The sequence below is a fragment of the Chiloscyllium plagiosum genome, chromosome 12, assembly GCF_004010195.1.
Source record: "Chiloscyllium plagiosum isolate BGI_BamShark_2017 chromosome 12, ASM401019v2, whole genome shotgun sequence".
NCBI classification, from domain to species: Eukaryota; Metazoa; Chordata; class Chondrichthyes; order Orectolobiformes; family Hemiscylliidae; genus Chiloscyllium; species Chiloscyllium plagiosum.
This window is the reverse complement of record NC_057721.1, coordinates 7,409,429-7,426,573: the sequence shown is the minus strand read 5'-3', so window position 1 is coordinate 7,426,573 and position 17,145 is coordinate 7,409,429. Positions and strand designations below refer to the sequence as shown.

The window sequence follows — 17,145 nt, the reverse complement described above, 5'->3', positions numbered from 1 at the left end:
GATGAGGAGAAACTTCTTCACCCAGAGAGTGGTGGGTGTGTGGAATGCTCTGCCCCAGAAGGCCGTGGAGGCCCAGTCTCTGGATTCATTTAAGAAAGAGTTGGATGGAGCTCTCAAGGATAGTGGAATCAAGGGTTATGGAGATAAGGCAGGAACAGGATACTGATTGAGGATGATCAGCCATGATCATAATGAATGGCAGTGCAGGCTCGAAGGGCAGAATGGTCTACTCCTTGCACCTGTTGTCTATTGTCTAATGTCTATTGTCTATAACCTAATTCTAGGGAATGAGGCTGGTCAAGAAGCTGAAGTATCAGTGGTGGGTACTTTGGGATAGTGATCATAACTCTTAAGTTTCAGAATCGTTATGGAAGGTGATAAGGATAGTGCAGAAGTTAGATGTCTAAACTAAGGAAAAGCCAATTTCAATATCATGAGACAGGATCTGGCAAACATGGATTGGGAGCAGCTTACTTGCATTTAAGTCACCATTTGGAAAGTGGGAGTATTTTAAAAGTGATGTAATGAGAATGCAGCATGTTCCCCTAAGAGTAAAGGGTAAGGGCAGCAACTCCAGAGAACCTGAATGTCAGGGGTTATCAAGTGTTTGATAAAGAAAAAGAAGGAAGCATACCTTAGGTAAAGAGCATTAAAAACAGGGAAGGACATTCAGAAGAATTTATGAGTACTTCCACATACGCCATCTGCTGTGTCCTTGCTTTCGATGTGGTTTCCTGTATATCGGGGAGACAGGATGCCAACTTGTGGAACGTTGTATAGAACATCTCTGGGACATACGCATCCCCCTGTGGCTGAACACTTTAACTCCCCCTCCCATTCTGCCAAGGACATGCAAGTCCTGGGCCGCCTCCACCACCAAACTCTAGCCACCTGACGTCTGGAGGAATAACACCTCACCTTCCACCTTGGGACCCTCCAACCACATGGGATCAATGTCGATTTCACCAGTTTCTTAATTTCCCCTCTACCCACCTTATCCCAGAGCCAATCTTCCAACTTGGCACCGTATTACCTGGCCATCTTCCTTCCCGTCTATTCTCTTCACCCTCCTTTCCGACCTATCGCCATCACTCCCCACCTCCATTTACCTATTGCATTCCCAACTACATTTCCCTCCAGCTCCACCCCTTTCCCATTTATCTCTCAGCTTATGCTCGAAATGTCGACTCTCCTGCTCCTTGGATGCTACCTGACCGGCTGGCTGTGCCTCTCTAGCATCATACTTTTCGACGACGAGGATCTTCATAAGTAGTGTGTGTGTGTAAGGGAATGCTTAAAAAAGAAATTAGGAGGCCAAAGGAAGCCATGAAATATCTTTGGCAGATATGATTAACGAAAATTACAAGGCTCTTTATAAGTATATTAAAATCAAGAGGATTACCAGAAAAAGACTGGGGTCTAATAGAGACCAGAGAGGCAATCGGTGCATGTAGCAAGAGGACATGTGTGAGGTCCTAAATAAATATTTCTCATCTGTATTCTTAATGGAGAAAGATATTGTAGTTGGAGATCTCATTTGGGCTGTTGATGTTCTAGAGCATGTTAAGATTAATAAGGAAAAGGTATTAGATGTTTTAACTGGCATGAAGGTTCATAACTAAGATTTATCCCAGACAGCTGTGGGAGGCAAGCAGGGAGATTGCTCAGGTCCTGGCAGAGATATTTAATACTTTGGCCACAGGTGAAGTGCTAGATGACTGAAGGATAGCTAATAGAGTCATAAAGTCATAGAGGTATACAGCACGGAAACAGACCCTTCGGTCCAACCCGTCCATGTGGACCAGATACTCCAACCCAATCTAGTCCCACCTGCCACCCACCAGCCCATATCTCTCCAAACCCTTCCTATTCATATAACCATCCAGATGCCTTTTAAATGTTGCAATTGTACTGGCCTCTACCACTTTCTCTGGCAGCTTATTCCATACACGTACTACCCTCTGCGTGAAAAACGTTGCCGCTTAGGCCCCTTTTATATCTTTCCCCTCTCACCCTAAACCTACGTCCTCAAGTTCTTGACTCCCCCACTCCAGGGAAGAAACTTTGTTTATTTATCTTATCCATACCTCGTATGATTTTATAAACCTCTATAAGGTCACCCCTCAGCCTCCGACACTCCAGGGAAAACAGCCCCAGTAGCTCAAATCCTCCAACCCTGGCAACATCCTTATAAATCTTTTCTGAACCCTTTCAAGTTTCACAACATCCTTACGATAGGAAGGAGACCAGAATTGCACGCAATAGTCCAAAAGTGGCCTAACCAATGTCTGAACAGCCGCAACATGACCTCCCAACTCCTGTACTTAAAGAAAAGCGTACCAAACACCTTCCTCACTATCCTATCTACCTGCGACTCCACTTTCAAGAAGCTATGAACCTGCACGCTAAGGTCTCTTTGTTCAGCAACACTTCCTACGACCTTGTCATTAAGTGTATAAGTCCTGCTAAGATTTACCTTCCCAAAATGCAGCACCTTACATTTATCTAAATAAAACTCCATCAGCCACTCCTCAGCCCATTGGGCCATCTGGTCAAGATCCCGTTGTAATCTGAGGTAACCTTCTTCGCTGTCCACTACACCTCCAATTTTGGTGTCATATGCAAACTTACTAACTGTACCTCTTATATAAATGATTTGGATATGAGCATAAATGACAAAAAGTAGTGGACCCAGCACCGATCCTTGTGGCACTCCACTGGTCACAGGCCTCCAGTCTGAAAAACATCCCCCCAGTACCACCCTTTGTCTTCTACCTTTGAGCCAGTTCTGTCTCCAAATGGCTAGTTCTCCCTGTATTCTATGAGATCTAACCTTGCTAACCAGTCTCCAATGGGGAAACTTGTCGAATGCCTTACTGAAGTCCATATAGATCACGTTCACCACTCTGCCCTCATCAATCCTCTTTGTTACTTCTTCAAAAAAACTCAATCAAGTTTGTGAGACATGATTTCCCATGCACAAAGCCATGTTGACTGTCCCTAATCAGTCCTTTTGTTCTTTTGTTATTGTTCTTTTGTTCAAGAAGAACAGCAGGGATAGGTCAGGTAATTATATACCAAATACCTTCTTCACTACTCTGTCTACCTATGATTCCACTTTCAAGGAATTATAAACCTGATTATTCTGTGTAGTTTTGGTCGCCATAATATCAGAGAGATATCTGAGGTGGAAAGTGAATAGAAGGCATTTGTTCTCCTTGATTGAATAGTCAGTAACAAGGGGCATAATTCTTAGGTGAAAAGCAGGAAGATTTGAGCAAAATCCTTTATTCACCCACTGAGTGGTGGGATCTGAAATGTATTGCCAGGAAGGGTAGTTGAGGCAGGAAATCGCACAACCTTCAAAAAGAACTTGGATGAGTACTTGAACTGTCATAACATTCAAGACTCTGGAAAGTGAGACTAATGTAGACTAGTGTATCTTTGACAGTCCATACTTGATGGGTGGAAGCCTCGCCAATGTACTATGCCTCAGGGCATCTTGCCTGCAGCATATGAGTAGACACCGTTGGTTGAGTCGCGCGAGTACCAGCAATGTACAGGGTGGGAGGTGTCCTCTCGCATAATGGTGACATCCATGTCAACCGTTGGCTATCTCATACGCTACAGGCAAGGATGCCCTGAGGCATTCGTACATGGGTGGGGCCAAGCAGAGGCTACAGCAACGGATGAATGGACATCGCACAACAATCAACAGACAGGAGTATTCTCCCCCCCCCCATTTGGGGAACACTTCAGCGGTCTGGGACATTCGGCCTCGGACCTTTGGGTGACTGTCTTCCAAGGCGGACTTTGGGACAGGAACAGCAAAAAGTGACCAAGCAGAGGCTAATAGCCAAATTCGGTACCCATGGGGATGGCCTCAACCGGGACCTTGGGTTCTTGTCACACTACAGGTGGCCCCACTGCACTATACACATACACACACACACCCTCTCTCATACCCTCACAAATACATTCCCACACACACCCTGTCACAGACTTATACCCCTTTGCACTCACATACACACACTCTCTCACAGACACTCATAACTATCTCTCTCTTCCCCCCCCCCACACACACTCTATGTTGATGTTTGTTTGTGCATTCTGTAAGTTTGTTTATGCCATTTTGTGTTTTGTCATGATACAAGTCTTTACCAACATAAATGCCCAATTTTGTGTCATCTGCAAATTTTGAAATTGTATTTGAGATTCCTAAGTCTAAAATGATTTGGAGATGCTGGTGTTGGACTGGGGTGTACAAAGTTAAAAATCACACAACACCAGGTTATAGTCCAACAGGTTTAATTGGAAGCACACTAGCTTTCGGAGCGACGCTCCTTCATCAGGTGATAGTGTCTATCACCGCTATCACCTGATGAAAGAGCGTCACTCCTAAAGCTACTGTGCTTCCAACTAAACCTGTTGGACTACAATCTGGTGTTGTGTGATTTTTAACTAAGTCTAAAATGTTAGTGCAAATGGTGAACAATGTGGTCCTAGCATTGATCTTTATGGAATAACAGTTCTCTTCTGTTGTCAGTCGGAGTAACTGCTTTAATTCCTATTCTACTTCCTAGTTTCTGTTTTGCAGCCAACTTGCTATAAGTTCTATTATTTGTCTGCTGATTTCTCACATTCTGACCATAGGCATGCACTTATTCAGTATACCTTAACTAAGGGAATCAGAATATATTAGGCCGCCTCTATGATCCTTACCTATTCTTTTAGTTATTTCAGATAATTCATTACAGTTGTTTATGTGTTACTTCCTTTTGGAGTCCACGCTGACTGCTCTTTGTTATATTTCTGGTTTCTATATGGTTTGCTATTCAACTTTGAGATGTGATAGAACTGTTAATTGTTTGCATTATTGTTCGCAGCAACATCAAAAGGGTTAAACTGCTTCTTTATTATTCTGTAAGACACTGCAACTTCAAACAACCAAAGAAAAACACCCATTTAAAGAAAATACATGAAGTCCTGAAGAAAATCTGTTAAGTCTGTTTCTTTAATCCTGTTCTTTCTCAGCAATTTCAATACATGATATTTGTTGTTAAAATTTAGTTTCTTTCTCTTCCAAGGTTTGCTTTCTTGTCACCTATATAACAAAGCAGTGTTCATGAAACCACCTTTATGGTCTGTCTGTCTTCCAAAAGGGTTAACTGGCTCTTCGCATCTTGAATTTTGAGATGGTCCCTATTTGACCAACTTTAGATTTCTGGAACAAACCGCTGCTGCTTTAAATATGCATTGAAACAAAAGATTTGTAAGCAAAGTGAGGCCAGTGTACACTTTGAGTTTTGTTGTGGTTCTGTTCGCCGAGCTGCGAATTTGTGCTGCCGACGTTTCGTCCCCTGTCTAGGTGACATCCTCAGTGCTTGGGAGCCTCCTGTGAAGCGCTTCTGTGATCTTTCCTCCAGCATTTGTAGTGGTTTGAATCTGCCGCTTCCGGTTGTCAGTTCCAGCTGTCCGCTGCATTGGTCGGTTTATTGGGTCCAGGTCGATGTGCTTATTGATTGAATCTGTGGATGAGTGCCATGCCGGGATTTTGTACTCTACATTGGTTTTGCTCATGCTGGGTATTGGGTCCTTCATTCTGGTGAGTTGTTGTCTGAGAGTGGCTGTTGGTTTGTGTGCTGTTATGAGTCCTAGTGGTCGCAGTAGTCTGGCTGTCAGTTCAGAAATGTTTTTGATGTTTGGTCGTGTGGCTAGTCCTTTGAGTTTTGCTCCACCAATTGCTAAGGTCATAGTTGATCTGGTTGTAGTGTCAACCTTGCCTTCCTGTCTGACACCTGCAAAAACCCTAAGAGTTTTGAGAGACAAAGAAATCATTGCACTCGTTCATACTTGAGCACCCAACATGTGTTGCTTTGGTGAGACTGCATCTGGAGTATTGTGTTCAGTATTGGTCATCATAATCATGGAAGGATATTAATGCATCAGAAGCAGTTCAGGAAAGGTTTACTAGACTAAAATGTGGAATGAGAAAACCTATATAGGCTAGGTCTGTATTCTCTGGAGTTTAGAAGAGTCAGAGGTGACTGATTTGAAAAATATAAGACCTTGAAGGAACTTGATTGGTTGAATGCTGAAAACCTGTTTGCTTTTGTGGGAGAACATAGAATTAAGGTTTATACCTTAAAAGTAAGGGGACACCCATTCAAAAGCGAGATGAAACTGTTTTTGTCTAAGGATTGAGAGTCTTCCTGAAAAGTGATTGCAGGATATTTCAGTACTTTTCATGCAGAAGTAGGTAGATTCTTGATTACTGAGAGGATGAAAGATTATTCGGGGTGTGCAGTAATGTAGAGTTGAAGTTAAGATCAGATCAGTCATAATTTTAATGAAATGGTGGACCTGGCTGAAAGGGCTGAATGGCCTCCTCTTGTCCCTTGTTGGTACACATTCTGGGGAAGAGAATTCTATGAACTAACAACCCTTGAAGAGAAAAAAAAAATCTTGTCTCCATTTCCAATGGAGATCTCTTATTCTTAAACTGTATCACCTTTCTCCTTTTTTCAAATAAGGAGATCAAAACTCCCACACAGCACTCCAGATGTGCTCTGAACCAGACCCAATACAGCTACTATAACATTTCCTGTTTTTATATTCCAATCGCCTTGCAATAGACATCAACAATTTATTTACCTGCCTAACTGCTTGCTGCACCTGCACATTAACATTCTGTGATCCATCTACCAGGACAGATTTCTGCAATCTCTGTTTAAATAAAAAAATTCTGTTCTTCCTGCCAAAGTTGACAGGTTCAGCTTCCTACATAAAACTGCATCAACTAAAATTTTTCCTACTCACCTAACCTACATGCGTCCCCTTGTTGCCTCTTTAGCTCCCCTTGACAAATTAATTTCCTAACCATCTTTGCAAATTATCATTGGCAAATTTAGATACATTTGGTCCCTTCTTTCACACTATTAATATAAATTGTTAATTGTTAAGATCTTAACATTAATCCCTGTGGCACTCCATTTATGAATAACTTCCCACATCCTCCTAATTTTAAACTCCTCATTAGCAATGACAGCTATTGACCATTATCTGATAGTTGTCTTATTCCAACAAGCTTTTATTTGGTTCCAAACAGTTTTACTATTTACTGTTTGTTTATTATGATTGCATTATTTGTGGCTCTCCACAGAAGAGAGTAACGTAATGCAACTGCTTCTGCCTTAGCTTACAAAGAATTCTCTTTATTTTCTATTGGACTATCTACATGTTCTTTCACCCTTTAAAATAGTTTATCTTCGTCCATCTGAAGTAAGGTCTCAATTCCTTTCAGGTTCATAAATTTTGAATGTACTTTGTGTGTGATCTGCTTCTTCTCCATTTGCTGTGTCATAAGTACAGCTCCTCTGCCTCTAAATCGCACTTAGAGTATCTCATTCTTATGTTAACTCTTGGTTTGCAGCATTTATAGATGCCAGTTGTGATTGTCATCTCACTCTATACTTCTGTTAACACTTAGCAATGTTTGGTCTATTTTCAGTATGCTTTAATGAGCCAGATATCCAACAAGCACTAATAATATTTCTCACTGTCAATAACTCCTCTGTAGGTGCTTAGTGTCACAGTGTTTTTCTGTTTTGGTTACTTTGGTAACTATCAGTGCTCAGACTGAGCTTTTAGATTAGATTAGATTACTTACAGTGAGGAAACAGGCCCTTCGGCCCAACAAGTCCACACCGACCCGCCGAAGCGCAACCCACCCATACCCCTACATTTACCCCTTTACCTAACACTACGGGCAATTTAGCATGGCCAATTCACCTGACCTGCACATCTTTGGACTGTGGGAGGAAACCGGAGCACCCGGAGGAAACCCACGCAGACACGGGGAGAACGTGCAAACTCCACACAGTCAGTCGCCTGAGTCGGGAATCGAACCCGGGTCTCTGGCGCTGTGAGGCAGCAGTGCTAACCACTGTGCCACCGTGCCGCCCACCGTGCCGAGCTATTTCGGAAGAACCATGGTTCAGACTTTAAATGAGTGCTGGATTGCTTTTTTTGTTATTCATTTGTGGGACATTGTCTTTGCTGGCTCGGTAAACATTAATGAGGCCTATGCAGAAGTGAGGACTGCAGATGCTGTGGGGATTAGAGTCAAGGGTGTGGTGCTGGAAAAGCACACCAGGTCAGGCAGCATCCGAGGAGCAGGAGGATCGACATTTCGGGCAAAAACCCAAACTAGGTCTATCCCTAGTTGTTGTTGAGGTTGTAGTGGTGAGCTGCTGCCTTAAACCATTGAAATCCATTTGGTGTAAGTACAGCCACAATACCATCAGGGAGGGAGCTCCTGGATTTTGAAAGAGTGGCAATATATTTCCAAGTTGTAGTGGTGAGTGGTTTTGAGGGGAGCTTTCAAATAGTGGTGTTTCCAGTATCTGCTGACTTTGTCCTTCTAGGTGATGAAGGTTAGAATTCTGTTTTCTAAGGAACCTTGGTAAGTTGTACCTTATAGCAGGTTCATCCTGTTGATTTTGCAGTGTCGGCATGAAGGGAGTGAACGGTGGTACCAACCAAGCAGGCTGCTGTATCCTGGATGGTGTTAAGCTTCTTGAATGTTGTTGGAGCTGCACTCATCCAGACAAGTATCCCTGACACCTGCCTTGATGATGGTGGACAGAGTTTGCAGGGTCACAAGAGAGGTAGATACTGTTCATTATTTATTGTGTTATAAAGCTGCCAAATTTGGGAACTCATGCTGAATCAGAGTGGAGAAAATGCAATGGAGGAAGGAATTCATATGACAGGAAGGGACAGTGAGTGTAAATCTCAGGGCAAATTAGCAGGTATGACTAGAGATTAAGAAATCTAAACCTAGGACAAACCTAAGACACAATATTTGAATGTACGTCGAAGCAAAACAGTTGAACTGATTATATATAAATTGAATGGCAGAGTAGAATTGAAAGACCAGTTGTTGAACTCTTGTTTGTATGTTTGGGAGTTACTCGCTGCTGATTCCTAGCCTCTGACCTGCTTTTGTAGAAATTGTATTTATGTGGCTACTCCAGTTCAGTTTCTATTCACTGGCTATCCCTAGGATGTTTATAATGGAGGGGGGGTTCAGCAATGATAATGCCAATGAGCATCAACGAGCAATGGTTAGGTTCTGTCTTGCTGGAGATGGTCATTGCTGGGCATTGTGTTGTGCAAATGTTACTTGCCACTTGTCAGCCTAACCTGGATGTTGTCAAGATATTGCTGCATTTAGACACAGGTTGCTTTAGTATCTGCGGATTTGTGAATAGTGCTCAACATTGTGCAGTCATCAGCAGACTTTACTCCTGACCTTCTGATGGAGGGAACATCACTATAGCAACTGAAGATTGTTGGACCTAGGTCCAGGAGTTAGGGCTCAAGTCCTATCTGCTCCAGAGGAACTTGAGGGTGCCCATGGTGCAGAGATAGTGTCTCTACCTCTGAACTGGGCGGCTTGGGTTCAAGTCTCACCTGCTGTGGAGATGTGACTCTATGCTAAATTACTCTGTCATGTACAGAGATGTGTGCAGGCTAGGTGAATTAACCATGATAAATGCAAAGGTGTGGGGATAGGATAGATGGGGTGGGTCTGGGTCGGATGCTCTTTGGAGGGTCACTGCAGACTTGATGGGCTGAATGGCCTCTATCTGGATTAGGGATTCTATGATTCTATGTGTCATAACATGTCAGAGCAAGTTGATTAGAATAACTATCCTGAGGAACTCCATTGGTGGTGTTAAATGGATATAATTGACCTCAAGCAACTGCAACCATCTTCCTTTCTGTTTGGTATGATTCAGACAGCAGAGAGTTTTCCCTCTGATTCCCTTTGACTTCCATTTTGATGCCACACTCTGTCAAATGCAGCATTGGTGTCAAGTGCAATCACACTCACTTTTGGAGTTTAGCTCATTTGTTCTTGTTTGGATCAAGGATACTTTGAGATCAGGAGCTGAATGGTCTTAATGTAACCCTGTCTGAGTGTAGGTGAGCCAATTATTGCTATGACACCTTTATCACTTATCACTTTAGGTTTAGATTACTTACAGTGTGGAAACAGGCCTTTCAGCCCAACGAGTCCACACCAACCCGCTGAAGCGCAACCCACCCAGACCCACTCCCCTTCACCTAACACTACGGGCAATTTAGCATGGCCAATTCACCTAACCTGCACATCTTTGTGATTGTGGGAGGAAACCGGAGCACCCGGAGGAAACCCACGCAGACACGGGGAGAATGTGCAAACTCCACACAGTCAGTCGCCTGAGGCGGGAATTGAACCCGGGTCTCTGGCGCTGTGAGGCAGCAGTGCTAACCACTGTGCCACCGTGCCACCCATTGCCACTGTGCCGCCAATTTACAGATGGTTGCAAGTCAGCTGATGGGATAGTAATTGGCCAAGTTGAATTTGCGCTGTTTTTTTGTGTACAGGACATACCTGGACAATTTTACACATTGTTGGATAGATGTTAATGTTGTAGCTGTATTGGAACACAGCAGGTGGGGGCACGGCAAGTTCTGAAACATAAATCTTTAGTACTGTTGATGGAATGTTATCAGGCCTATAGACTTTTCAGTATCCATTGCCTTCAGCTGTTTCCTGTTGTAACGTGGAGTGAATCAAATTGGTTGAAGACTGGGACCTGTGATGTTAGGAATCTTCAGAAGACATGGAGCTGGATCATCCATTCGGCACTTCTGAAAAGGATTATAATTGTTGATGTACTGTGTTTCCCCCATCGTTGAGGATGGGGATATTTATGAAGCCTCCTACTCCAATCAGTTGTTGAGTTGTTCATCACCACTCCTGACTGGACATGGCAGGACAGCAGAGTTTATATCTGATACCTTGGTTGTGGAACTACTTAGCCTTGTCTGGCACTTGCTACATATGCTGTTTGGCACACAGGCTAAACCTGCATTGTATCGTCATTAAGTTGATAGTTCATTTTTAGATAATCGACCCAATTTCTCCTCATATGACAACTCTTGCTATGTTTGCAATCAGTATGGTGAACCTTTATGGCAAGCACATATTTTCCTAAGTTAGGAGGCCAAAGCTACATACACAACTCCAGGTGTGGTCTCACCAAGGCTCTGTGAAGTTATAGTAAGACATCCTTGCTCCTGTACTCAATCCCTTGCCATGAAGGTCAATGTACCATTTGCCTTCTTAAGTGCTTGCTGCACCTGCACAGGACTACATCACTGCTCCATCACTGTTACTGGCACAAAATCCAGGCACTTCCTTCCTCACAGCACTGACAGTATCCCTAAACTCTGAAATGGTTCAAAAAGGCAGCTCACTACCACCCTCTCCAATTGCGTTAGGGAGTTAGTAGTTATTGGGCAGTGAATGCAAGCCTAGTTAGAAACATTGATATCTGATGAATACATTTAAAAAGATTTGCATTGCTTTCAGGATAAACTGGGTTTTTTTTATTACTCCTGATTACTCTTAGTACTTAATGGTCACACAGACAAGACTATTTAGATCCTATCATCAGTTGCCCAATGCAAGAAAATTGCAATCTTGGTAGGACATTTACTTTATAGTTTAATATCAAACAAAGAAATGAGAATGCTGGAGATCTGAAACAATTAAAAACAGAAATTGCTGGAGAAACTCAGCAGGTCTGGCAGCATCTGAGGAAAGAAAATTTAGTTAACATTTTGAGTGAGCGAGACGTCAACTCTGTTTCCTCTTCACAAATGCTGCCTGGCCTGCTGAATTTCTCCAGCAATTTCTCCTCATGATTTACAATTTAATCTTTTTGTTGTGCTCAACCACATGATTTATGGGGCGGCACGGTGGCTCAGTGATTAGCACTACTGCCTCACAGTTCCAGGGTCCTAGGTTTGATTCCAGCCTTGGGTGACTGCCTGCGTGGAGTTTGCACATTCTCCCCGTGTCTGCGTGGGTTTCCTCCGGGTGCTCCAGTTTCCTCCCACAGTCCAAAGATATGCAGGTCGGGTGAATTGGCCATGCTAAATTACCCATAGTGTTCGGGGAATTAGTCAGAGGGAAATGGGTCTGGGTGGGTTACGCTGCAGAAGGTCGCTGTGGTCTGGTTGGGTCAAAGCGCCTGTTTCCACACTGTAGGGAATCTAATCTAATCTAATCTCTGAGTAGTAGAAACAGAAATAGCTAACATTACTCAATTTCCATCAATCCTTCTGTTATTCTTGAGTTTGGCATGACCAATGCTATTGTGAACAGAAATACTCAAGTTCCTACAGAGCATCCACATAACCAGTCTGTTTACTGATAAGAATGCAATAAACTGTCTTAGCCTTATGTTCGTTTGCTTACCTCAAAACTATTCTTATTACTTTGTTTTACAATTCAGCACAAGAAAAGTGAGCAGCATGAGTAACAACAACATGTGACCCATATCCTATACATTTAGTAAAAGCGAAACAGCAGTCAGCTAAATTGTCCCCTAATATATCTAATTCTAAATAACCCTTCCATTTCCTGTTGACTCACTTAACTCTTGGACTTTTAGCGGTAGCCAGCTGTTAGATCATCCAGCTGTGGTCAGTTGCCTCATTCTGACATTGCTGAGGTATTGACATAGCTGATCCACTGAAGTGCCTGTTAAGTGGTTACCCTTTCATAATAGTATTAGATGCATTTTGCCAGTGAAATTCAAAGTGTGGAAATGTTTGGATCATTTGTTGGAGATGCAATAGTACTGGCAATTCACTGTCTTAAATGCTTAGTCTGAATTTAAGAACAACAGTCTTCTAATGTGACTGTGTTTCAGTGGAAGTGCTATAATATTAAACTAACATTTAAGAGCAAGTTTGCATTGTATCACCTTATTGTCAATTACTTATTTTTGAAGAGTAGTTACTGTAGGTATTCATGCACATCTAATTTGGATTTGTAGTATTAGATGCATTTTGCCAGTGAAATTCAAAGTGTGGAAATGTTTGGATCATTTGTTGGAGATGCAATAGTACTGGCAATTCACTGTCTTAAATGTTTAGTCTGAATTTAAGAACAAACAACAGTCTTCTAATGTGACAAGTGTGTTTCAGTAGGTATTCATGCACATCTAATTTGGATTTGTAGGTTGCTGTTCTATCTCCTGAAAGTTCTGAAACTTCATACTAAGAGGACTGCAGCAACTCAAGAAGTAGCCTATCATCTTCTCAAGTAACTAGTCTATAAATGCTGGCCTTGCCTCATACCTCGAGTGTAAATTCAAGAAAAAGCAGAATAAACAGCTATTCACATATAGAGTGTAGGGAGAAAGTGAGGCCTGCAGATGCTGGAGATCAGTCAAGAAGTGTGGTGCTGGAAAAGCACAGCTGGTCAGGCAGCATCTGAGGAGCAGGAGAGTCGATGTTTCGAGCATAAGCACTTCATCAGGAATGTGAAGTTAGAATATAGAGTGTAGCTTTATCAATATGAATCATTTCAGGAATATTTATTTTAAAATAAATTTTGCTAACTGAATCGTTATCCAGAAGGCAGTCAGCTCAAAGACCAGAAAATGTTTTGATGATTATGTTGGTTGAATCTTAATAGGGAGCAGCTCCACAGCATCTGCAGAAACAAATTCATCCACAGTACTTGAGGTTTCTAGGTAATCCAAGATGGAGGATGGGAAGAAGTTGTGGCTGTCAGAGCTGCTCCTTTATTTGTTGAGGTATTTTCAGTGTTTTCTCGAATTCTAGGAGCAATAATTATTGTTTTATAAGCTGTTGCATTGTTTTGAAACTTTGGGTGAAACTGAAGATCAAAACAGCGGAATTTTAAAAAGGTGGGAGACAGACAAAGGCAGTGACCACTTGGGAAGTGAATCAAACAGAGAAATAAACCTGCATTGCTATCTGACCCAGCGGTGAATCTGCACAGCTGACTGTATTGCTGTTTGATTCAAGTATTTCTGCACAGTGGAGTCGTCTAACAAACATTACTGGTATAATTACAGCATTTAAAAGGCATCTGGATGGCTATATGAATAGGAAAGGTTTAGAGGGATATGGGCCAAATGCTGGTAATGGGACTAGATTTAGCATGGCATGGACCGAAGGGTCTGTTTCCATGCTATAAATCTCTTTGACTCTATAACACTTGGATGAAAATTAGCGTCTAATTAATTTCATACTATTCAGTCGTGCCAAAAGAAATAGGTCTCTTCATGCCACAGTCTATATAAGAGGTAGAATCTTAGGATGCTACTGTGCAGATAGAGGCCATTTGGCCTATTGGCTGCACCCACCCTCCGAAGATCATCCCATTCAAACCAAATCCATTCCTGCAAGCCCGCATTTAGCATGGCCAATCCACCTAACCTGCACATCTTTAGACTGTGGGAACAAATTGGAGCACCCATTGGAAACCCACGCAGATGTGCAAACATAGACAATCGCCCAAGGCTGGATTTGAACTCTGTTCGTCTATGCTGTGAGACAGCTTGTGCCACCATACCACCGTCAGATGTGAGACCACAAAGGTATAGATGATCATGAATATTATAATACAACATATTATATGTCTCTAATATGTAGTGTTAAATTTGTTCTCTAAATACACAGACTAGATATTCTGATCATTCTAAACAGTTTCCTGTTGAATATGCTGGTTTCACACTCCAGGCCTGGCTAAATAGGGAAAGCAGATGGAAGATTGGCTTCCAGATCACATCCAGTCAGACAGTGTGCTAGAACAGCCTTTGTTTACTGACCTTCCACTCCATTCCACACACCGCGATCTGACTGTGATTGTGGACTTGGAGGAACTGCTGTCTTGAATTTGTCCGGCTGTGGTCCTCTTTATTTCTGAAGAAAATTATGCTAATGCAAATAAAACTTAGTTTCTAGTGATCAAGATTTTTGGAGTGAGGAGAACATTGAATTTAGGTTAAGCATAAGGGATTTATTGACACAGAGCAGGTGGAACTGTCTTATTTTTGTGCTGTTGGCTAGGAGACTATCAAATGCATTAGTGGCATTGGCAATTTGAAATGAGTCTCCTGGTCATGAATCTCTTCTGAGTTGCTCCCTGAGTAGTGAATAGGTCATTGTTTAAGAACTGATTATTTGGGAGGTTGAAGGAAAGGAAATGGGAACTACTGGTTTGGTAGATAAACAGCAAAACCTGGGGTTTAGATCCAAGGCCATATGCTGTAATTTCTGTGTAATTCTGTCTCTCCTCTGAAAATTCTTAATACAATTCTTATCTGAATTTAAAAAAAAGTTGAGTCAAGTGTCTATTTCAATCAATTTTTTTCCCCCCAATGAAAACTTTGCGATACCCAGCACTAAAAACCAAGAGAAGGAAGAGGCTCAGTCCCGGGAGATAAGTGATCCTTTTCTACAATACTCAGGATTAATGTCCCTTTAACTTTTTGTTCTGTACAAGGCCTGTTCATTTCACTGTTACCTTTTATATTCAGTTTGGATAGCTGCACATAGCGTAACCGAAGAGCAATCCACAGAGTATCTTCAGAGTTGCTGTGTTGTTGCACACCTTAAAGGGAACATTGCTGAATGGGCTGAATTTATTGACAGTATTGATATTCAAAATGAATTTCAGCAGTTGTTCTGGGAAGGCACTTTTAAAATATTTATATGCACTATAGAGAAGATGGACCTTGAATTGATAAAAAAAATGAAGTCAATATGTTCTTGGTTTATATAAAGTTACTTTGTTCCTTGCCCTTCTGTTTCTTTTCTCCCCACTTTAATTCATGTTTATCTTTTTGGATCTGTAGAAAGTGACAATCACTTGACAGTGGCACAATCAATGAAGAAGGAGTTTGACAGTGCGGCAACCTCAGATCTAAAGTTTCTGGTGGATGGAAAGATTATCCATGCTCACAAAGCAGTTCTCAAAATAAGGTAGTCATCCAAATCTTTAGAGACACACTGGTGTCAGAAACTGTTCATACATGAGAGAAATTGTTCACTAAGAATTGCTCAGAGATTTCTTTTACAACTGTTCTAAAATCTCAATGTTATCACATCTTTTAAAAGTGTTATTGGAACAATTTGTTTTAACTATTTCTTCTTCGTAATGTATTCAATTTTCATGTATAGAACATAGAACATTACAGTGCAGTACAGGCCCTTCGGCCCTCGATGTTGTGCCGCCCTGTCGTACTAATCTGAAGCCCATCCCACCTACACTATTCCATGTACGTCCATTTGCCTGTCCAATGACAACTTAAATGCACTTAAACTTGGCAAATCTACTACCGATGCAGGCAAAGCATTCCATACCCTTACTACTCTCTGAGTGAAGAAACTACCTCTGACATCTGTCTTATACCTATCTCCCCTCACTTTAAAGTTGTGTCCCCTTGTGTTTGCCGTCCCCATACTTGGAAAAAGGCTCTCCCTGTCCACCCTATCTAACCCTCTGATTATCTTGTATGTCTCTATTAAGTCACCTCTCAACCTTCTTCTCTCCAACGAGAACAACTTCAAGGCCCTCACCCTTTCCTCATAAGACATTCCTTCCATACCAGGCAACATCCTAGTAAATCTCCTCTGCACCCTTTCCAAGCTTCCACATCCTTCTTATAATGTAGTGACCAGAACTGTACACAATACTCCAAGTGTGGCCGTACCAGAGCTTTGTACAGCTGCAGCATAACCTCCTGGTTCCGGAACTCAGTCCCTCTATTAATAAAGGCCAAAACACCGTATGCCTTCTTAACAACCCTGTCAATCTGGGTGGCAACTTTCAAGGATCTGTGTACATAGACACCGAGATCTCTCTGCTCATCTGCACTCCCAAGAATCCTCCATTAGCCCAGTACTTTGCATTCCGATTACTCCGTCCAAAGTGTATCACCTCACACTTGTCCACATTAAACTCCATTTGCCCAGCCCAGCTCTGCATCCTATCTGTGTCTCTCTGCAACCTACTATATCCTTCGTCATTATCCGCAACTCCACCGACCTTAGTGTTGTCTACAAATTTACTAACCCACCCTTCTAAGCCCTCTTCCAGGTCATTTATAAAAATGATGAACAGCAGTGGACCCAACACCGACCCTTGCGGTACGCCGCTAGTAACTGGATACCAAGATGAACATGTTCCATCAATTACAACCCTCGGTTTTCTTTCAGCAAGCCAATTACTGATCCAAACTGCTATGTCTCCCACAATCCCAT

At 42.2% G+C, this 17,145-nt stretch overlaps 1 protein-coding gene across 7 annotated transcripts in view; it reads left to right on the top strand.

The window, feature by feature from the left end:
- The window catches only part of LOC122554944 (RCC1 and BTB domain-containing protein 2-like), a 68,274-nt gene that overhangs the window by 38,812 nt on the left and 12,317 nt on the right, over window positions 1-17,145 (top strand). For 5 of the 7 annotated variants that reach the window (XM_043700389.1, XM_043700391.1, XM_043700390.1 and 2 more), the window contains exon 9: window positions 15,738-15,864. In XM_043700389.1, coding sequence (XP_043556324.1) covers window positions 15,738-15,864 — 127 coding nt within the window. Of the gene's footprint in view, window positions 1-4,886; window positions 4,959-13,087; window positions 13,302-15,737; window positions 15,865-17,145 lie in introns of those variants that run through there. The other 2 variants (XM_043700395.1, XM_043700394.1) reach the window with 2 other exon arrangements.